The sequence below is a fragment of the Indicator indicator genome, chromosome 17, assembly GCF_027791375.1.
Source record: "Indicator indicator isolate 239-I01 chromosome 17, UM_Iind_1.1, whole genome shotgun sequence".
Classification (NCBI taxonomy): Eukaryota; Metazoa; Chordata; class Aves; order Piciformes; family Indicatoridae; genus Indicator; species Indicator indicator.
This window is the reverse complement of record NC_072026.1, coordinates 22577249-22600583: the sequence shown is the minus strand read 5'-3', so window position 1 is coordinate 22600583 and position 23335 is coordinate 22577249. Positions and strand designations below refer to the sequence as shown.

Below are 23335 nucleotides of genomic sequence, written 5' to 3'. Positions count from 1 at the left end.
AACACCCAACTAGTGCAGTGAGAACCAAAAGGCATCCTTCATTGCACCAAAAGGTAAACGCCATTGTCCCTGCACCACAAAACAAATAAAATAAAGAAATATTGAAAAAACCAATCTTCCAGAATGGATGGGGAAGGACCAAAGCCTGAAGATTAAGTTTCTGGCTTTACCAGAAGGCATCTATAGGTTTTTTTCATAGGATATATCTGGTTGGAAGAGACCTTCAAGATCATTCAGTCCAACCTTTCACCAAAGTCTTCAGTCTATCTTTTCCTCCTGATTTTCATGCACATTACTCTACATGGACTGAAAAAAAAAAGAGGAGCCAAATAAAACAGTTGCAGGCTCCAAGCAAAAGGAAAAGTATGACAGCCCTTAGAGGTTTCTTACTTTTAGTGTTACTTCTACTCTTCTGAAAGAAAAAGTTTCAGCCAATCACCTCCCCTACCCCCTCCTTACCTTGAAATACTCTTTTCTGATTTGTTTACTTCTCCTCCTTTCCTCATTCTGCCATATCACTGGCTGTGTTTCTGGCCAGTGATGCTCATCCAGTGAATCCTTCTGGTTTTCTAAGGGCTGAAATCAGAAACAGCAGAAATCTTTGTACATAAAAAGGTAAATACACCTCATGTGCATTGACACAAATTATTATCAGCTACAATTAGGAATCGTTTGCCTCTCAGTCACAGACTGCCAGGTTGGAAGAGACCCCAAGGATCACCTGGTCCAACCTTTCTAGGTGATGGTGTAGTTGAAATGAGCTGGCCCAGCACCCTGGCAAGCTGAGTCTTAAACCTGCCCAGCACAGAGAAATCCACTGCTGCCCTTAGGAGGTGATTCCAGTGTCTGACTGTGCTCATGGGGAAAAATAATCTAACTTTATGACGTAAGTGTTCTTAGTCTTAATAGTGATTCTGGTAGACATCAATTATTTCCTTTTAAATCCTAAACCACATTTCCATAGAAGAAAAAGAATCTATGAAATAATTTTTAAGAAAACAAGAGCCTTTTCTGCCTTGACTAATTCATTCATGGAATGGTTTAGGTTGGAAGGGACCTTAAAGATCAGCCAGTTCCAACCCCCTGCCATGGGCAGGGACACTTTTCACTAGACCAGGTTACTCAAGGCCTCATCCAGCCTGGCCTTGAACACCTTCAGGGAGGGGGCATCCACAGCCTCCCTGGGCAACCTGTGCCAGTATCTCACTACCCTCACTCTAAAGAACTTCCTCCTAATATCTAATTTCTGCAGATATGTTTGGAAGGCACCGAAGGCTCCAACTTCCTTTCAGTTGTAGAGAGCAATGAGGTCTTCCCTCAGCCTCCTCTTCTCCAGGCACAACAACCCTCTGTGTGTACACAGCTATATGAATGCATAGAAGTTTTCTCTTGGAAATACAGAACACCAACCAAACCCACATCACTCAAACATGAAGCCATCACATTTCCATTTGACTATTTACCTGCCAGCTGTATGGGGACACAGAGGAATTCACTTCATCTGCTGAGACACTAAAAATTAAGATGAGAGAGGTATTATGAAACTTTCTACTACTGTGTGTTCTTTAAAACCAGATTATCTGACAAATATCAAAAAGCAAACACTTATAAAGCAGCTTCTCTGCAGCAGTACAGAATTTCTTTGGCTACCTACAATGTTGACTGTCAGGAGGACAGAGCCAGGCTCTGCCCAGTGATGTCCAAGGACAGCGCAAGGGGCAATGGGAGCAAGCTGGGGCAGAGGAGGCTCCACAGGAACAGAAGGGAAAACTTTTTCACTGTGAGGGTGCTGGAGCCCTGGATCAGGCTGCCCAGAGAGGCTGTGGAGTCTGCTTCTCTGGAGATGTTCTCCAAACCCACCTGGATGTGTTCCTGTGTAACCTGCCCTGGCTGACCCTGCTCTGGCAAGGGGGTTGGACTGGATGATCTCCATAGGTCTCTTCCAACCCCTACCATTCTGTGATGCTGTGGCTAAAGAAGTATGACCACTTGAATGAAGTCTCAAATCACATTTCACTCTCCTTTACCCCATGCTGCTAAGAGATCTTCCACACTCCATCATTCACATTAAGCTCTTAAGCATCTTTTACCTTCAGGGATTACCAATGCAGCTTCATTGCTTTGTTTCTCAAAGCAAACAATGAAACATTTTGTGCAAAAGTGACAAAATATCTACTCTTAAACTTTTGGGGGACTCACATTGCTTCACTGACTGTTAGCTCTACATAGCAGAAATTTAGACTAATAGTGGAGGGTAAAATGATCACAGAATCACAGAATGTTAGGGTCGCGGAATGTTAGGGATTGGAAGGGACCTCATAGATCATTCAGTCCAAGCCCCCTGCAAAGCAGGCCACACAGGAACACATCCAGGCAGGTTTTGAAGATCTCCAGAGAAGAAAACACAACCTCTCTGGGCAGCCTGTGCCAGGGCTCCAGCACCCTCATAGTAAAGAAGCTTCTCCTCCTGCTGAGATGGAACTTCCTGTGATTCAGTTTACATCCACTGCCCCTTATCCCATCACTGAAAAGACACTGGCTTCATCCTCCTGACAGCCACCCTTCAGGTATCTCTAGGCATTGTTAAGGTTCCCTCTCACCCTTCTCTTCTCCTCATGTCTGACCTAAATCTCCCCTGCTCCAGTTTCAAACCCCTGCCCCAGTTTCAAACCCCTGCCCCTCATCCTATCCCCACAGGTCCTTCTGAACAGTCCCTCCCCAGCCTGCCTGGAGGTCCCCTTCAGATATTGAAATGCAGCTCTAAGGTCTCCCCAGAGCCTTCTCTTCTCCAATTCCTGGATGACATCAACCTTCCCAAAGGCTCAGAAGAACAGATTTTCTGGGTTTTTCTTTTTTAAACCTGACTCAAACCCAGAGTATTTGTGCAGCTTCTGTTTCATCTTGGGCTAAACCCATCATGACAGAAGATGGCAGCAGTGGCCCAAAGTAACTACACATAAAATACTGAGAGCTGTGATACATGAAAGCATAATCAATACCATTTCTCAGGCTCCATTTGCTGCTTTGGCCTGTTCCTTGCATTTACTGAAACTGAATGATTAAGAAGCCTGAAAAGAAAAAAAAAAAAAAAACAAACACACAACATATTTATTCAACAGCTTTCTTAGAATACTTCCACTGCATAACATTTTCCTGGGAATAAAAAGCTTTGGACATTAAGATGACACTTAGAAGTGTGCATACATATAGGAAATCCAATCCTGCTTCCATTGAAATCAACAATATTGTTCCCAGCTCTTGAAATATTTTGAGTTCTGAATTTTAAGGGAGCAAAACTTGATGATAACTCTAATGAAAAATGAAACCTCCTCTTCTTTTTCTCCTGTTTCAAGTGATCTCACACCTCTGGCAAAGTTACACTGCTCTCAACAGAAATAAGCTCCCCTGCTCACTACAATTAGAAGACAGCAAACAGTTAACCTAAAGCAGAGCAATGATGCACAGGCTGAGCACAAGAAGTCAAATCAGTAGGAGCAGGTAAAAAGGTGGCTGAGTAAGAAACACTGTGAGTGCAAAGGAAATGAAGGGAAAAGGGAGAGGTGGAGATGGAGAAACAGGTTAAGGCCTAAGAGAAATATCTACTGCAGCAATGAACCAATGGAAATCCCAGTTTTCTAACTGGGAAACAGTTAAAAGCACCCTGGATTGCCACACAGGTTCAGAAATGGCTTTTTTCACCACCAAGCACACACACAGATGAGCTCATATGGATGCCTGAAGTGTAAAAGTAACAAAACACTCCCTTAATGCCTCAATGTTTTCAAGGGTCAGGTTGTAGAGGAACTGGAATGAGTAATTCTGAAGCCTGGGAGGTAGGGATGTGACACTGACTTCATGTGCAGAACTGTGATCAAAGTGTACTTCTGCTGGATTATGTGGGGAGCTAGAAGGTACTAAGAATCAGAAAGAATGGGAAGGAAAACAGCTCCTCAATGGAAGCAAAGCAGTAAGCACCTGGGTGTGATTCATCCCTATCCCATAGGGCACTACAACCATTACCTACCTGATGGATGATTTTTCACTCAGGCCTGATTGCTGTGATAATTTGGAGCTCAGTAATCTCATTTGGAGTTTCAATCTCCCACTGTGTGAGCCTCAGTTTAATGGGATTGTGAGAAGTTAAAGCTGTAAACCAACAGCCTGCAGCATTCTGTTTCAGAGAGTCACAGAATGGGTTGGGTTGGAAGGGACCTTAAAGCTCATCCAGTTCCAACCCCCCTGCCATGGGCAGGGACACCTCCCACCAGCCCAGCTTGCTCAAGGCTTCATCCAGCCTGGCCTTGAACACCTCCAGGGAGGGGACATCCACAGCCTCCCTGGGCAAGCTGTGCCAGTGTCTCACCACCCTCACTGGAAAGGATTTCTTCCTCATCTCCAGTCTCAATCTCCCCTTTTCCAGTTTGCAGCATCTGCTCACTAGAATTAGTCTCCAGAAACTTGGGAGTTTTTGACTTTTGAGGGTGCATTGCAGAATTAAATTATACTACAGCCTGAAAAAGTGTTACAGAAAATAGCACTCAGAGTATAGGTTATCAAACCACAGTCTAAACATGCTGTTTGCAAGTAATTCCTTTTTAGGGAGAATTTAAACTAGTTTGCTGTCTTCAGTGGAAAGCAACGAGAAATTCACCTTCCAGTAACTGAAGAGGCTACAAGAAGGCTGCAGAGGGACTGATTCCAACGGCCTGCAGTGACAGCACAAGGGACAATGGTTTGAAATTAGAGAAGAGCAGACTTAGATTGGATGTTAGGAACAAGTTCTGCACCATGAGGGTGGTGGAACATTGCAACAGGTTGCCCAGGGAGGCAGTTGAGGCCCCATCCCTGGAGATACCCAAGATCAGGCTCAGGAAGGCTCTGAGCAATCTGATGTAGTGGAGGAGCTCCCTGCTGAAGTCAGAGGGGTTGGACTGGATGACACTTGAACATTTCTTCCAACCCACACTATTCCATGGTTCTATACTTCAAGTTGATGGCAAGACCAATTATGATACTGTAAAATAATTCCTAAAAGTTTGAGAATTTAAAAGGTGAAACCTCTCCTCAGTCACATACTCTTTCATATTTTGAGCAAACCTAACAGAATGACCGCATGAGGTTCAAAGTCCAGGGTCCTGAACCCAAGTCAGGCCAACCCCAGGCACAAATCCAGGCTGGGTGCTGAGTGGGTTGAGTCAGCCCTGCAGAAAAAGCCTTGGGGGTGCTGGGTGCTGAGCAGCTCCCCAGGAGTCAGCAGTGCCCTCCTGCAGCCCAGCAGGCAGCTGTGTGCTGGCTGCAGCCAGAGGAGTGTGGGCAGCAGGGCAGGAGAGGGGATTCTGCCCCTGGGCTCTGCTCTGCTCAGACCTCACCTCCAGTCCTGCCTCCAGCTCTGGGGTCCCCAGCAGAAGGACACAGAGCTGCTGGAGTGAGTCCAGAGGAAGCCACAAGGATGATCCAAAGGCTGCAGCACCTCTGCCATGAGGACAGGCTGAGGGAGCTGGGGGTGTGCAGCCTGGGGAAGACTCCAGAGCGGCCCTAAAGCTGCCTGCCAGGACCTGAAGGGATCCTGCAGGAAGGCTGCAGAGAGACTTTTCCTGAGGGTGTCTAGAGACAGGCCAAGGGAGAATGGTTTGAAGCTGAGGCAGAGCAGGGCTAGACTGGAGCTGAGGAAGAAGTTCTTCAGTAGGAGGGTGGTGAGACTCTGCAGCAGGCTGCCCAGGGAGATTATGGATGCCTCCTCCCTGGAGGTGTTCAAGGCCAGGTTGAACAACCTGGGCTAGCTGAGCGGTGTCCTTGCCCATGGCGGGGGGTTTGGAGTAGATGATCTTTGAGGTCCCTTTTACCCTGAGCCATTCTGTGATTCTTTTCCTATTGTGAGCAAACCTAACAGCATGACTAAGGGACAGAAATTAAGTGAATGATGGTAATGCTATTTTAAGGTTAGCTATCTTCAAGTTTAAACAGGCAAAGTACTGCCTAGGATCTACAAAGTGTATATAAAGATGCTAAACATTTTACAGTGAGACCAAATAAAAGGTTTTTTAAGCTCATTCAGGAGCAGTCTGCTGTCTTCACACATGGCTCTGCTTTGTGGTCATAAGCTGTGCTCTTCAGAACTTCAACAGTTTTAAGACATCACTGTCAGGTAAGAACTCAGACTTCATTTTGATGCGAACTCAAATGGGCTCATTTGGTACTAACAAAGCTTAGTTCATCTAAGCTATCCCCTACCTTCACTTGAAAAATATCCAGGAGTATACCCAGAGTAAGTTATGGAGCTTCGACTGATAAAATAACAAAGTCTGAATTCTCTTGGATTCATCCCCTCCATGTCTGGGCACAACCTACACAGCCCATTCCAGATTTCTTGTTACCTGGGAGGTTTGTGCTGCCTGCAAATGCTTCCCTCATGGCTGTCACTGAAAATTGTCACTTTAAAACCAAAATACCTTGAATTGAAAACAATTAAAACCCTCTTCTGCCTGAGGTTCTATACTTGAAATGCTATATAGTTAAAAAAACAAGCAAACAAAAGAATCACAGAATGGCTGGGGTTGGAAGGGACCCTCTGGAGACCATCAAGTCCAACCCTGCTGCCAGAGCAGGATCACCCAGGGCAGGTCACACAGGAATGTGTCCAGGCAGGCTTTAAATGTCTCCAGAGAAGGAGAAAGAAAAGAAAGCAACATACAGGAAATTATGCTTCTAGCTTTGGACTCTTTTGAACTGCTCTTTGAAGAGCTGCCTAATGAAATATTTTCCTTAAGCAGCATTTCATCTTACACAACAATAAAAGCACTGCAATCTATCTTTTATCACAAATGATCCTAGGCTGACTTGCCCAACCCCTTCATTCCATTTTTGTTAAATAAATGCCCCAAACTGGGGGTTTTATCCACATTTGAACTCTGGAAATCTGAAGCTCTACACACACTTTATACCTTGATGCACGTCCTGCTGCCCTTGTCCTCTGGAAGAGTTTTTCACTGAATGAAGTTCTATAGCTTAAAGGCCTTCGTCTGCATTCACATTTCATGGACACCAAAGCCACAGAAGGAAGCAGGAAGCAGGACAGGTTGATGAGAGAGGACAGGGAAGTCATTAAAAAAGCAAGCAAAAAAAAAAAAAGAGACTGCATAATATTTAAAACCAAACACAGAGCCAGCAACCAACCAACACGGAATGAACAGCAACGTGACTGATAAGCAATTATTTTGTGATGCTGGCTTCCCTCAGGAGTCTCTTCACTCAGATTGAACACATTGACCACAAATAAACACAGAAATACTTTCACTGAACCCCTCAATATTCTTCTCATTGCTGTTCATAGTAAGAAATGATCAATTCATATAAACACAGAAATACCCTCACTGAGCCCCTCAATATTCTTCTCATTGCTGTTACATTGACCACAAATAAACACAGAAATACCTTCACTGAACCCCTCAATATTCTCTTCCCATTGCTCCTATGGCAAGAAATGATCAATTAACAACAAGAATCAGGGCTGAATTTTCTACCTGAGGGAATTTTGCCCTCATGGACTTAAAAGACACATTAACAATCTTGAAAAGCAGGGATGCGGAGAGGTAAAACTTCACTTAAATGCCTGAACAAATCAAGGACAAAGCACAACCATTAGCAAGATGACTGCAGTAAGATACAACAACATATGATGAGCAAAACTGAAGTTGCAGTACTTCAGAAGAGAAGTGGTTTGGTATTTCAAATGATTAGAGAGCCAGGAAATGGGAAAACTAATCAAGCAAGCCCCATCTGCAGTACAAAGAGCTAGCATATAAAAATGTGCTATCAGAAAAACACCTTCTCCCTTTATTCATAAATTAATAGAAGGAAATTTAGCATTATTGGTCTTTTCTTTTGCCTTTTTTTTTGGGGGGGGGAAGTTAAAAAGAATGTATTGGCATGAGGATTTCATTCTGATTTTTTTCCCCCTTCACAATGGGAACTGGCAAATTTAAATACACAGCATGGAGGGCTGGATAAAACCTAATCTATAATAAAAGAGAAAGAAATGAATACATTTCTAAATAAAACCTAGTTCATTTTTCACACACACACACTTCTGCTACTATATCCTCCCTCACCCTACCTGCCATCCACCCCCCACCCTACCTGCCATATCCCCCCCAACCTACCATACTCCCCCCACACCACCTACCATATCCCCCCACTATATTCCTCCCCTCCCCACCTGCCATATTCATGTTGGTGTGAGGTTAAATCCCTTCCTGCCTGATGATGAAGGACTGCCAGTTAATGAATTCTTAGTTAATGAACTACAAACTTTTCCCTTTCAGTAAAGGGCTAAGTACTTCACTGGTCATTTCCCTGCTTTGTAACGGCATCAGAGCAGAATCAGAGCACATAGCTCCTGCTTGAGCCTGTTCACACCCTCTGCAAGTGCAGCTGGTCCCTCCTGCTGCTTTTACACAGTTAACTTCTCCAGTCCATTCCTTTCATCTGCTGCTTGCTCTCCATCACCTTTTCAACAACCTTTGCCTTGTGATGCCCAGCACAGAATGGTTTGGGTTGGAAGGGACCTTGAAGATCATTTATTCTAACCTTCTGCCATGGGCAGGGACACCTCCCACTAGCCCAGGTTGCTCAAGGCCTCATCCAAACAACATCCACAGCCTTCCTGGGCAAGCTGGTTCCAGGGTCTCCCCTGTTAGGATACCTCAAAACAAAAGAGCCAAATTCATCTTTTCCTCTCCATAGAAGGAACATCTCTGCTTCTCTAGACAGCAATTTCATGATAAGAAACACCAGACAGGTATCTTGAAAGTGTGACAGTAACTGTGTAACAGTTGGACAAAGCTTCCCCAGGTGTAAGGTGCTGAGAGCTTTTGGTATAAGGCAAGTTGAAGAGAACTAATCAATTCATTCCAATCAGTTACCTGAACTAGGACTGCAATACCTGTGTTTTTGTTCCTGCTGCAGTAACTGAGCTGCTATTTTCCTCAAGTCAGTCACTTCTTTGAGTTCATCATCATCTTCAGCCAGCAGCTGCTCTTTCTGAGGTCTGAAAATGACACATTAGTGACTTGCCTGACTTCAGTACACCACACACAGGAACAGCCACGTTACAGCACAAGAACTAAGCAGTGCTTCTTAGGAGCTTATTTTCCATCCAAGGAGCTCTCTACCCATGTAATAGGACATTTCTTTGCTCCACATGCAAGGAGAGTAAAACAAAACTGCCCTCACCCACAGTTGTCAGTAAAACCTTCCCCAAAAAGATCAAGATTTACCTTTTTTCATCTGCCCAGTCCTCATTCTGCTCTACTTTCTGGGATTTCTCAGGATGTTTCCCACGTTCCTTACACAACAAAAAAAAACCCCACACTTAGACTGGGAGTTTTTTTAACAAAGCAAGCCTGCTGAACAGATTTTTTTTTTCCTTGTGTCAAGCTACCTTGATGTAAGACAGCAATGGTCCAATCTGTACATCTCTCTGCTCAGGAACAGCTCCCTCTTCGGCGTTCGGATCAATGTAATCATAAACCTCCTGGTCTAGTGAGGGGTGATGAAGAAGGGAAAGATGGAATTAAACCAAATGGTATTCCTGAGAGAGGTAAGTACTGATCAAAAACCCACAGAGATACAGATTCACAGAGTGGTTTGGGTTGGAAGGGACCTTAAAGATTATCTAGTTCAAACTCCCTTGCCATGGGCAGGGACACCTCCCACCAGCCCAGGCTGCTCAAGGCCTCATCCAGCCTGGCCTTCAACACCTCCAGGGAGGAGGCAGCTACAGCCTCCTTGGGCAACTTGTTCCTGTGTCTCCCCACCCTCACTCTAAAGAATTTCACAGAATCACCAAGGTTGGAAAAGACCTCAAGGATCATCAAAGTCCAACCTGTCACCAAAACCTCATGACTACTAAACCATGTCACCAAGTGCCACAGGTATTTCTTCCTCATCCCCAGTCTCAATCTCCCCTCTCCCAGCTCAAAGCCATTGTCCCTCATCCTGTCACTCCCAGCCCTTGTCAAAATCCCTCCCTAGATCTCCTGTAGCCCCCTTCAGGTCCTGGAAGGCTCCTCTAAGGTCCCTCTGGAGCCTTCTCTTCTCCAGGCTTGAACAGCCCCAACTCTCTCAGCCTATTTCCCAATGCCAGAAAAAGCACAACAATGAAATCATATCTCCTTGAGCTAATCTTAATTCTCTCTTTCTGGCCTTGTCCATTTGTGACTATTCCTTTGTTTTCTGAAATGATGGAAGTCCAACACCAATGTGGTCATGGAATTTTGAGCCATTAGATCACTTAAGGACTTCCATTGCCTAAGCTGGCAGAAGCACAACAGGTGATTACCTTTCTGTGGATCGAGTTTACTTCCCATGACATGATTGTCATTCCTTAATGTCTGTTCTCTTGTTGATTCTGATACCTGGGAGTGAAGGCTGATGGTGTCATCATCAGATGGCTGCAGAGACAGGCACATTGAGGACACAGAAATGATACCAGTAGCTTTGCTAAGAGCTCACAGAATACACTGCAACTGAGCCTATCACAAGGGATGGCTCCCAGGACAGGAAACAACATCAAATCCGGGGTGGGAGTTTTGTAGGTGGAGGATTTTGGGGGGAAATTATAGGGAGGCTTATGAGAGTCACAGTTCAGGGAGTAAAAGACAAGTGCTTGGTATATGATGTATGACACTGGAGCAGGCTGCCCAGGGGGATTGTGGAGTTTCCCTCCCTGGAGATATTCAAGACGCATTTGGAGGTGTACCTGTGTGATCTGGTAGAGGTGACCCTGCTCTGGCAGGGGGGTTGGGCTGGATGATTCTTCCAGTATCTGAAGGGAGCCTACAAGAAAGCTGTGGAGAGACTTTTTAGGGTGTCAGGGAATGATAGGACTAAGGGGAATGGAGCAAAACTGGAAGTGGGGAGATTCAGATTGGATGTCAGGAAGAAGTTGTTCCCCATGAGGGTGGTGAGAGACTGGCAGAGGTTGCCCAGGGAGGTGGTGGAAGCCTCATCCCTGGAGGTTTTTGCAGCCAGGCTGGATGTGGCTGTGAGCAACCTGCTGTAGTGTGAGGTGTCCCTGCCCATGGCAGGGGTGTTGGAACTAGATGATCCCTGAGGTGCCTTCCAACCCTGACAATTCTGTGATTCTATCTTTCAAAGAAGTCCAGTCCAGCCCCACTCAGTGAACTAAGAAAACTGTACTTAGGTTAACTTCTCATCTAAACCCTCCAACTACTTTTGACCCTTGTTAAACCACTGGGGAAATAAAATCTAAACATTTGGAATTTTCTTAACAGCAGCAAAACCAAACAGTAATATTCTCCAGCTTTCTGACCAGCAATCACTTTGCATTTGCAATAACTCTCTTTCCAAGTTTCAAAAATCCTTTCATTTATTCACTCATAGAATTGGTTTAGGCTGGAAGGGACCTTAAAGATCATCCAGTTCCAACCCCACTGCCATGGGCAGGGACACCTCCCACCAGCCCAGGCTGCTCAAGGCCTCATCCAGCCTGGCCTTGAACACCTCCAGGGAGAAGGCAGCCACAACCTCCCTGGGCAACCTGATCCAGTATTTCAGAACTCATTGTGAAGAACCTCTTCCTAATGTCCAATCTAAATCTCCCCTCTTCAGCTCAAAGCCATTGCCTCTCATCCTGGCACTCCCAGCCCTCAGCAAAAGTCCTTCCCCAGCTCTCCTGGAGCCCCTTCAGGTACTGCAAGGCTGCTCTGAGGTCTCCCTGGAGCCTTTTTTTCTCCAGCCTGAACAGCTACAACTCTCCCAGCCTGTCCCCACAGGAGAGCTTCTCCAGCCTCTGATCATCTTGGTGGCCTCCTCTGGAGCCTCTCCAGCAGCTCCAGGTCCTTCTTGTGCTGGGGGCCCCAGAGCTGGAGGCAGTGCTGCAGGTGGGGTGTGAGCAGAGCAGAGCAGAGGGGCAGAATCCCCTCCCTGAGCTGCTGCTCTCCCTGCTCTGGATGCAGCTCAGCACACAGCTGCCTGCTGGGCTGCCAGGGACCAGTGCTGGCTCCTGGGGAGTTTGTCACCAACTGACACCCCCAAGGCCTCTCCTCAAGGCTGCTCTCAGGCCAGTCCTCACCCAGCCTATATTTCTGCTTGAGATGGCCTTGGTCCAGGTGTAGGACCTTGCACTCAGCTTTGACATCTGTTATTCATTACAGCTCCTTAATCTAAATTTCTACAAGTCTGCAAATTATACATAAATTTGTCTACAGAGATCACTTGTAGTGATGTTTGTTCATTGTTTTAAACCTAGCAAATCTCCCAAAACTTATTAAAACCTAACCAGTAATGAGGATTACTAACATAGACACCACACAAGCTTAGTCCAAACAAACTTGCATTTCCCATTCCTTTCATTAACAACAAAAGAAAGTTTTAAATCAATTTTGTCTTTTGTGTGGAAAATTATTTCACACATTCAAAGATCTAAACCAATTCCTTAGGTCAGAATTCTGTTTTTAAATCTAGGAAATTTGGTCTGGAACGATCCTTTAGCCAGAATGGTCAAAGTCATATGTAGATAATTCCTGTCTCATATTGGCAGTCTAATGGTTTAAACTCAACCTCAGACATACTGAAAGAATCACACAGAGAATGGTAGGGGCTGGAAGGGATCTCCAGAGATCCCCATCTCAGAGCAGGATCACCTAGGGCAGGTTACACAGGAACACTTCCAGGTGGGTTTTTAATGTCTCCAGAGAAGGAGACTCCACAGCCTCTCTGGGCAGTCTGCTCCAGTGTTAAACACAACTTAGTTAATGCAGTTAATTAGTTAATTCAGAATGTTAAATGCAACTTAGTTAAGAACAAAGGATAGAGAGACTGCTTGCAAAGCAGAAATGACACAATACTCACTTCTGTTGTGGACAACCTTTTATCGCCATTATCACTTCCAATGCCAGAGTCTGGTCCGTGATTTTTATTGGGATAAAAATCCTCCATGCTGGATGAAGAAAAATAATACACAAACACCCCACAGGGTGATGACAGAAAGAGTAGTTTCACTTTTCCAAGAGAAAATAAGGACCCTTATATTTATAAATGCTGCCTATACTCATGGACAGCAGCTGAGACAGGATTTCTGCTCAATGCCCCATGTGCAGAAGGCAGATTTTGCTATCTGCTACAAGAGCTGTCCCAGAACAACAACTCAAAGCAAAGTTAAAGTGGAAAAGATCAACAGCCACACTATAGCTGCACCCACGCCATTTTGGAAGTGTTCTGTTGCATTCAAACATGCTGCCTGCAGAGAAGGCTTCCTCTGAATGACCACAATTCATACAATGGTTTGGGTTGGAAAGGACATTAAAGATCATCTAGTTCCAACCCACCACACAAATTACTTGCAGTCTACTGGTAGGCAAAGTTTTCTACTAGTAGGAAATGCACATTCCCTAACAAACTGTCATATCTGCAAAGAAAAAGAGGCTGAGTGGAGATCTCATTGCTCTCTACAGCTCCCTGAAAGGAGGCTGCAGTGAGGTGGGGGTTGGTCTCTTCTCCCTGGTATCAGGTGACAGAAGGAGAGGAAATGGCCTGAAGCTGTGACAGGGGAGGGTTAGGTTGGAGATGAGGAAAAATGTCTTTGCCGCAAGAGTGGACAGGGATTGGAAGAGGCTGCCCAGGGAGGTGGTGGAGGCCCCATCCCTGGAGGTGTTCAAAAAATGTATGGCCACGGCCCCTGGGGACATGGTTTAATGGGAATGGTGGTGTTGGGTTGATGGTTAGACTGGATGACCTTGGAGGTCTTTTCCAACTGCAACAATTCTATGATTGTACTGAGTTAACCCTGCCTCAATATCCATGAAATACTTCCTCCAAAACTCAGCTTTCTGAAAAAAAAAAAAATGCAGTCTGATATAATCCATGACTGAGGAATTGTGTGGATTGTCAACACCCATGGCTGGTTCACACAGCTACAGCACAGCTCATGGCATACTTCCAAATCTTTAGCCAATGCAAGGAAAATTTTTCATTGCAACTCAGATGAGCCAATTAAGCTTCCAGTAACACAACAGAAATGTGGTGACTGATGATCTCTTGAGGTCCCTTCCAACCTCTGATATACTGTGATACTGTGTGACTTCTAAACGAAGGTGAATTAAAGGTCTGAAATGAGAAAGATTATCTGTAATAAGGCTAAGTACTGCATCCAGTTCTGGAGCCTCTATTACAAGAACGATCTGGAGGTGCTGGAAGGTGTCCAGAAAAGAGCCATGAGGATGAGCAGAGGACTGGAGCTGCTCTGCTATGGAGACAGACTGAGAGAGTTGGGGCTGTTCAGTCTGGAGAAGAGAAGGCTCCAAGGAGACCTTCTTGTGGCCTTCCAGGATCTGAAGGGGGCTACAAAAGCTGGGGAGAGACTTTTGAGGGTGTCAGGGAGTGATAGGACTCGGGGGGGTGGGGTGGAAATAAAAACTAAAATTGAGTAGATTCAGATTGGATGTTAGGAAGAAGTTGTTCCCCATGAGGGTGGTGAGAGACTGGCAGAGGTTGCCCAGGGAGGTGGTGGAAGCCTCATCCCTGGAGGTTTTTGCAGCCAGGCTGGATGTGGCTGTGAGCAACCTGCTGTAGTGTGAGGTGTCCCTGCCCATGGCAGGGGGGTTGGAACTGGATGATCCTTGAGCTCCCTTCCAACCCTAGCAATTCTATGAAGCAAAGGCAAACAAAAGCCCACTGCTCACCTGTCTGTGAGTGGCTGGGAGGGGATTCGTTTACCTAAGGAGGGAAGATCCAAGGAATCTGGCTTTTTATCTATTCTGAGGCACGCCTGGATGCTGAGGAATTTAAATATATGTACTTTACCCTTTAAACAGATCTGTTGGGAAACAAACAGCAAGATCTTATTACAAAGCATGTCTTCTGCAAATGCACCCCAACAAATGCTTCAAACACTGAGCTTGTAACCCAGAACTTCCCTCTAGGATTAATACAGCTAAGAAAAAATAACCCAAACCAGACAGACAACCTGGTTGGTGTAACCTAAACAGTTTCCTCTCTCTAAGATCCCTCTGCAAATTGCTCAGCTGGAATGCTTCAGTACTAACCTGTGCTGGTGCTATCTGCACTGGATTGTGATCCAAAACCATCACCTGGAATGCTTCAGTACTAACCTGTGCTGGTGCTATCTGCACTGGATTGTGATCCAAAGCCATCACCTGGAATGCTTCAGTACTAACCTGTGCTGGTGGTATCTGCATTGGATTGTTATCCAAAACTATCACTTGTAAGTGACGTAGTTTTCTGTAGCAAATGGGGATTTCAGTAATTTTATTGCAGGAAAAATCCAGCTTTACCAAGGGCAGGTCTCCCAGTTCTGCAATGAGGGACACAAAAGGAAAGAACTAGAAACCTTCTTAACACTTCCTAATTTACCAGCACCAAATAAATGAAGACTAATAGCTTACCATCTGGCAACATATGGAGATTGTTTCTTCTTATGTTTAATTCTCTAAGTGACTGTAATTTTCCTATCTGCTGGGGAAGAACCTGAAGTTCATTGCAGCTGATGTCCTAGAAAGACATAATTAAATAAATTAACTAAGGTCTTGAAGTTCATTGCAGCTAATATCCTAAGATGTAATCAATAAATTCAGAACCTGAAGTTCATTGCAATTAATATCCTGAGAAAGATATAATTAATAAACTAAGAAACTGAAGTTCAGTGCAGCTGATATTCTAAGAAAGGTGTAATTAAAGTAACTAAGAAACTGTAGCTTATTGCAGCTGATATCCTAAGAAACATTTAATGAGTTAAGAACCTGCAGCTCATTGCAGCTGATACCCTGAGAATAAATGAACTGAGAACTTGAAATTTGCTGCAGCTGATATCCTAAGAAGCATTTAATGAATGAATGAAGAACCTGAAGTTCATTGCAGCTAACAGCCAAAGATATAACTAATAAATTCAGACCTGATGTTCATTGCAACTAGTATCCTAAGAAGGATTAATTAATAATAACTGAGAACCTACAGTTCATTGCAGCTGATATCCTAAGAAAGATAATTAATAAAGTAACTGAGAACCTGCAGTTCATTGCAACTGATGTCCTAAGAAAGACAGAATTAATAAATTAACTGAATGTTTTCAATTAGGGTAAATTAAACAAAGGAAAAGTGCTATCAGAACTCCTCTAAAGCATACTACAACAGAAGAAATTGTGTCTTTCTTGGGTTTACCACCAAGGGAAGAAGTCTCCTACCAGAGCTCACTGCTCCTCCAATACTCAGTGATTCATGTGTCAGAAACAGAATTCATGAGGTTGAACCAATGACTGATGAAAGATTGGCTTTGAGATTAAAACAGTGGCCAAGGAACAAGGAGCTCCTGGTGTAGCTCCCGTATCAGTTAACTACTTCTTGTGCTGCTGCTGGCAAATGATTTGCCTTTAGAAAATTTCTTCCTTCAAAAGCCTTGAACCAAACCATGCACATCCAAATTTCCCAGCAGGCTCACAGCTCTTTGGATACAAGCACTAGAGGGTGACAAAGCTGCACACAGAGAGTGAATGCAGACCGCAGCTATTCCTGCCAGGCATCCTCTGCCTGCTCATAGCTTTTAATAAGTTTGTTTGCTATCGTAGTTCAGAGATCTACTCACCAACTCCATCAGATCTCTCAGCTTCCCAATCTCTTCTGGAATGGAGACCAGCTTGTTATTACTGACAACCAGAACTTTCAGTGGAAGATCAAACAGGTATTTTGGCAACGTTGATAGAAGATTTCGACTTGAAAGGAAGCACAAAAGAAGAAGCAAGGCCAGGTTATCATCTTTGCAAGCCTGATGGGGACCTTGAGATGCACACTGTACAACTTCCCCCTATTCCAGAAGATACTCTCCACCTACTAGAATTACACCTAAATTTAAGTTACAACCTCCATCATGAATTCCTTACCAGATAAAGGCACTCTCACATATGCCAACATCAGGTCCCCATCTGGCTTGATGAAATGAGGATGTACTATAACTGAATTTAACTCTAAAATCTTCAGAGAAATCTCTCTTCTCCAGGCTGAGCCACTCCAGCTCCCTCAGCCTGTCCTCAAGGCAGAGGTTCTCCAGCCCTTGGATTATCCTTGTGGCCTCCTCTGGACCAACAGCTCTGTGTCCTTCTTCTGCTAGGGACACCAGAACTGGAGGCAGGACTGGAGGTGAGGCCTCAGCAGAGCAGAGTCAAGAGGCAGAATCCCCTCTCTCTTGCCCTGCTGCCCACACTCCTCTGGGAGCGCTGGATATATCTACTCCAGCACAGGAGGTTCCACCTCAACTTGAGGGGGAACTTCTTCACTGTGAGGGTCACAGAGCACTGGAACAGATTGCCCACGGAAGTTATGGAGTCTCCTTCTGTGGAGACTTTCCAGCCCCATCTGGATGTGTTCCTGTGTGACCTGTGCTGGATTCTCTGGTCCTGCTCTGGCAGGGGGATTAGACTTGATGACCTTCATAGGTCCCTTCCACCCTTAACATCCTGTGATCCTTGTGGCCTCCTCTGGACTCACTCCAACAGTTCTGTGTCCTTCTTTGGATGGTGATACCAGAACTGGATGCAGTATTTGAGATGCTCTAGAAGGCAGCAAAGTTTCACACCTGTAGTTTCTAAGCATTTTCTGTTTGCATCGTGTTAAAATCAAAGCCACCTTTGTAAATTCTCCTTGAACTTTGTACTAGAATTTACTGACTAAAACTTCCTCATGCAGACAATTCCTTCCTACAAAGCAAGCAACAAACACTGGCCCTAAAACACCAAGGATAATGCAAACAAACAAAAGAATAATTTTATCTGTCTGGGTAAAAATGAGACTACAGAGACACACAATGACTTGATGAAGTAAAATGGGACCTCTCCAATGAGGTTAAGTTATATAAAGACCCAAAATAATTAGCTTTACTCACCTGATGTTCAGGTATGTGAGCATCTGCAGGTTTTTGATAGATTCTGGAATGGATTTGATGCAGTTGTGATACAAATTCAAAGTCTCTAGTGGTGCAAACAGCCAGACATCAGGAGGAATTTCAGTAAATCTGTTCTTTGAAAGATCTAGAAGCAAAATGAAAGAGGAAAAAAAAAAACATCAAATAAACTATAAAACCTCCAAGTCCATGATTTTTTTCCTGCAGCAAGGGATAGAACTACCCACTGTTACTCTTGGCATGGTCCTAAAAAAATCAAGGTGTTGCAAGAAGCGTAAAATAATTTAGCTGTACCAGATGCTGTTGCACAGAATTAATACATAAAAGACTTCAAAATACTAGAAGATTGTTTGATTTGCAATTGTAACAGGAAAATGACAGGAATATAAAAAACATTACCTAACACAGCATTAAGAACATTTAACATGCTGATGGTTGGGTGATTGTCCCTCCTCTATCAGCCTTTTTTCTGTGCAATTATTCTCCCTATAATTCCTTGCACAGCAGTAACTTACCCTTACCTTCAGGTACAAACCCAACAAATATTAATTTTCCTGTTTGACAGCTACATTAGAATCTAAACATAGAATCATACAACTGGAGGTTGGAAGAGACCTTTGAGATTACCAAGTCCAACCACTCACCCACAGCTCACAATCCACCACTGCTGCTAAGCCTCTGCCACTAACCTACCCTCAGCACTACATCCACGCAGCTTTTAATCACCTCCAGGGATGGGGACTCCACCACCTCCCTGGGCAGCCTGGGACACTGCCTGAGAACCCTTGATGGGAAGATATTTCTCCTAACGTCCAACCTGAACCTCCCTTGGCACAACTTGAGGCTGTTTCCTCCTGTCCTGTCATTTGTGCATGTGAGCAGAGACCAACCCCCACCTGGCTCCAGCCTCCTTTCAGGGCATTGCAGAGAGCAATGAGATCTCACCTCAGCCTTCTCTTCTGAGGACTAAACAACCCCAGTCTCCTCAGCTGCTCCTCTTCACTCTCCTTTACCCCATGCTGCTAAGAGATCTTCCACACTCCATCATTCACATTAAGCTCTTAAGCATCTTTTACCTTCAGGGATTACCAATGCAGCTTCATTGCTTTGTTTCTCAAAGCAAACAATGAAACATTTTGTGCAAAAGTGACAAAATATCTACTCTTAAACTTTTGGGGGACTCACATTGCTTCACTGACTGTTAGCTCTACATAGCAGAAATTTAGACTAATAGTGGAGGGTAAAATGATCACAGAATCACAGAATGTTAGGGTCGCGGAATGTTAGGGATTGGAAGGGACCTCATAAGACTTGTGTTCAAGGCCCCTCACCAGCTAATCTTACTGTACAGAGTACCTGCAATGCTAGAGCCATGTTGGAACAAAGCCTTACCTATTTAGCTTAAGAACTACAATTCTCAGGTTAAAAAAAAATAAAATCATACATATTCCTTATTGCAAGCACAGTCATTGAGACATTCACAGATTCACAGAATGGTTTAGGTTGAAAGGGTCCTTAAAGATCACCTAGTCCCAACCCCTGCCTGCCACCAGCCCAGGTTGCTCAAGGCCTCATCCAGCCTGGCCTTGAACACTTCCAGGGAGAGGGCATCCACAGCCTCCCTGGGCAACCTGTGCCAGGATCTCACCACCTTCACTCTCAAGAATTTCTTCCTCATCTCCAGTCTCAAATCTCTCCTCTTCCAGCTTGAAGCACATCATGCTGTCACTACAAGCCCTTCTAAACAGTCCCTCCCTAGGTCTCCTATAGCCCCCTCAGGTACTGGAAGGCTGCACTAAGCTCTCCCCAGAGCCTTTTCTTCTCCAGGCTGTGCACCAGCCCAAACTCCCTCAGCCTGTCCCCAGTTACACACTTGTGCAAAGTCACAAACACATTTAGCATTAAAATTAAGGATGTAATGCAGCCCAGCCCAAGCACAGAGAGAGCTCTCTGGGACAATGGGAACCTACCACTTGAGTGATTTTGCCAATGCATGACTGCATTATGCAAATCTGCATGCAAAACCCAGGCAAAACCTGGGCACTACAAAAAGAGACACAGAATTACAGAACTGTCAGGGTTGGAAGGGACCTCAAGGCTCAGCCAGTTCCAACCCCCCTGCCATGGGCAGGGACACCTCACACCACAGCAGGTTGCTCACAGCCACCTCCAGCCTGGCTGCAAAAACCTCCACGGATGAGGCTTCCACCACCTCCCTGGGCAACCTGTGCCAGTCTCTCACCACCCTCATGGAGAAGAGCTTCCTAACACCTCATCTAAATCTCCCCTCCTCTAGCTTGGATCCATTCCCCCTAGCTCTGACCATATGAAATCTTCACAAAGGGCAGCACATTCAAGTGGGGTGGGACCCAAGAATCCTGGAAATGACCAGTTCACTACCAACCCTTGTGTGGTTCAAGTTCATGAAATTCTCTTGGGAGAAACCTTGAGAGCCACTGTTTATTTTTTTTTTGAAAGCAACTCTGAAGCCTACCTCAGACACCTCAAGAGGATGTGGCTTCTAAGAAAAGCTGTGCAGCTTCTGGTAACAAAGCAGCTGTGCAGATCCCCTGCTATTTCAGGCTTCAGCTCTCAGTTCCTAACACTGGCATGAAATAACTGGGTTTGTGCTTGCTTCCTCTCACCTCATCATCGGAACAGACATACAGAATCACAGAATCAGAGAGCTGCTTCACTTGGAACCCACAGAGCCCAACCATCCTCCTAACATCACCATGGTCTTAAACCCCAAGTGTCATGGCCAGAGGTTTCTTGAACACCTCCAGGGATGGGGACTCCACCACCTCCCCGGGCAGCCTCTTCCAATCCCTGACCACTCTTGCACCAAAGACATTTCTCCTAATCTCCAGCCTAAACCTCCTCTGGTGCAACTTGAGGCCATTCTTCTCATCCTGTCATTAGTTATTTGGCAGAAGAGTCCAATCCCCACCTCACTACAATGCCTGTCAGGGAGCTGTAGAGAGCAATGAGGTCTCTCCTCAGCCTCCTCTTCTCCACACTGAACACCCCCAGCTCCCTCAGCTGCTCCTCCCCAGCCCTGTTCTCCAGACCCTTCCCCAGCTTTGTTGCCCTTCTCTGGACCTGCTCCAGCTCCTCAATGTCCTTCTTGGAGTGAGGGCCCCAAAACTGAACCCAGGACTCAAGGTGTGACCTCACCAATGCAGAGTACAGGGGGACAGTCACTGTTCTGGTCCTGTTGGCCACACTACTGCTGATCCAGGCCACCTGGGCACACACTGCCTCATGTTCATCTGGCTATCAACCAACACCTTCAGGTCCTTTTCTGCTGGCCAGTTTCCAGCCATGCTGCCCCAAGCCTGGAGTCTTCATGGGGTTGCTGTGACCCAGGTGCAGAATCTAGACCTTGGCCTTGTTGAATCCCATACAGATGACCTCACCCCACCTATCCAGCCTGTCCAAGTGCCTCTGCAGAACCTTCCTACCCTCCAGCAGACTAACACTCACTCCCAATTTAGTGTCACCTGCAAACTTACTGAGGGTGCACTCAATCTCCTTGTCCAGGTCTTTATCAAAGACCACTAAAGAGAACTGGTCCCAGCACTGAGCCCTGGGGGACATCACTTGTGACCAGCCACCAACTGGATTTAATTGCATTCCCCAGCACTCTTGGGCCTGGCCCTCAGGCAGTTCTCACCTGTATGCAGTCCATAGTTTAATTGTATCTCCTTTGTTCTACAACAGACTGAAGAAACAGGCTAGAAACTGGCTGGAAGAGGAGCTCCAAGTCACTGTCAGGCTCAGACAGCTCAGCAGCCTGAAGCATAAAACTGGCAAAGCAGCTAGGAGCAGCATTTCTCAGGATCACCACTGGAATCAGAATCATTTAGTGTCTTCATCACCAGCCTGGGAAACAGGGTAGAATGTGCCCCCAGGAAGTGCAAAGGCAACATCAAGTTGGAGGGAGTGAAGAGGGAACTCACATGATGGAGGGACAAGATGCCAGTCAAAGTGACCCTGACTGGCAGATACCAGTTTAGTAAAGGCAATGCAAAGGCTTGCACCTGGGAAAGAGTAACTCCTTTTTCTTTTTAATTGGTTTTGGGTTGGAAGGGACCTTGAAGATGATCTAGTTCCAAGCCCTTTGCCACAGGCATCCCTGCCCATGGGTGTCCCTACCTTCCACTAGGAACAGGTTGCCTGGCCTTGAACACCTCCAGGGAAGAGGGATCCACAGCCTCCCTGGGCAACCTGTTCCAGTCTCCCACCACCCTCACTGCAAAGAATTTCTTCCTCATCTCCAGTCTCAGTCTCCCCTCTCCCAGCTCAAAGCCCTTGCCCCTCAGCCTGGCACTCCCAGCCCTTGTCAAAAGTCCCTCCCCAGCTCTCCTGCAGTCCCCTTCAGGTACTGCAAGGCTGCTCTAAAGTTTCCCTGGAGCCCTCTCTTCTCCAGGCTAAACAGCCCCAACTCAGCCCTGTCCCCATTTAGTGTGGGGTGCAGGACAAAAGGGTAGAAGCTATCTTTGCAGAGTAAAACATGTGATGGTGGTAGGCTGAATGCAAGCTGTCAGTGTGCCCAGCAGCATGCTACAGATGCTCACCAAGTAAAATGGAATGGTACAATGAAACATCACTTTCCAGTGGCAGTGTTGCTGGAAGTATCCTCAACTTCTCTTCCTGAAGTCTAGAGTCTGTGAAATTTGTGAGCTGACTGGCTGTGACTGCATCATTCCATCACCTCCAAGAAACATTCTCAGGCTGAAGTACCACAAAGCCTTCCTTTAGGTCAGGGCATCCACTGCTGACACTGAGTTCTGCAAACTCTAGCTGCACAAAGCAGAAAGACCTAGGCTGCAGGACTGGCATTCTTCCTGCTGCAATCTGTCAATGCATGGCTGAGAAAATATTGTAAGAATGGAGGAGAACACTACTGGATTTGAGTATTCCCCTGCAGACAAGATAGACTTCATCTGACAGAAGCATGTTGCTGGCACTTGACAGGAGAAGGGTTTTGTAAGGGTTAACAGACTGAAGAATGAAGGAAAGCAACTAAATGCAGAAGTGCAGATGGTTTAAGATGACAACTCCTCTAGAAGTGAGATTGGAAGTATTCTTTGCTTAACCAGTTGAGACTGGAAAATTCTAAACTGGGAGTGTGATAAGCAACAAGAAGACACTCATGAAGCCCAGGGTATTTCAATTCACCATCTCTGCAGAAGCAGCACAAGGGAGGGCACTATTTCTAGGGTTACCTTTCAAAGAGGAACCACAAAAACTAAGAAGCTGGTTGCAGCTTAGTTTCTTTTCCACAGGAAAAGTAAAGTCTTTACTGACTGTAACACAATGATTAAAAGGCAATGCATAGGAAGTTCCAGAGGAAAGAATTTAAGGACATCAGTCAGTCTGGAGGGGAAGCCATTAGAAGGT

The 23335-nt window shown here is 45.4% G+C and overlaps 1 protein-coding gene across 1 annotated transcript in view; it reads right to left on the bottom strand.

Moving 5' to 3' along the window:
* The window catches only part of LRCH2 (leucine rich repeats and calponin homology domain containing 2), a 50638-nt gene that overhangs the window by 9646 nt on the left and 17657 nt on the right, over window positions 1-23335 (bottom strand). Inside the window, exons 2-16 of the mRNA XM_054388593.1 lie at window positions 17912-18056; window positions 16619-16745; window positions 15426-15531; window positions 15198-15334; window positions 14703-14836; window positions 14584-14586; window positions 12874-12961; window positions 10340-10451; window positions 9440-9537; window positions 9276-9343; window positions 8942-9046; window positions 6942-7019; window positions 3000-3068; window positions 1464-1512; window positions 460-576 (exon numbers count right to left, since the gene is read on the bottom strand). Coding sequence (XP_054244568.1) covers window positions 460-576; window positions 1464-1512; window positions 3000-3068; window positions 6942-7019; window positions 8942-9046; window positions 9276-9343; window positions 9440-9537; window positions 10340-10451; window positions 12874-12961; window positions 14584-14586; window positions 14703-14836; window positions 15198-15334; window positions 15426-15531; window positions 16619-16745; window positions 17912-18056 — 1436 coding nt within the window. The remainder of the gene's footprint in view (window positions 1-459; window positions 577-1463; window positions 1513-2999; window positions 3069-6941; window positions 7020-8941; window positions 9047-9275; window positions 9344-9439; window positions 9538-10339; window positions 10452-12873; window positions 12962-14583; window positions 14587-14702; window positions 14837-15197; window positions 15335-15425; window positions 15532-16618; window positions 16746-17911; window positions 18057-23335) is intronic.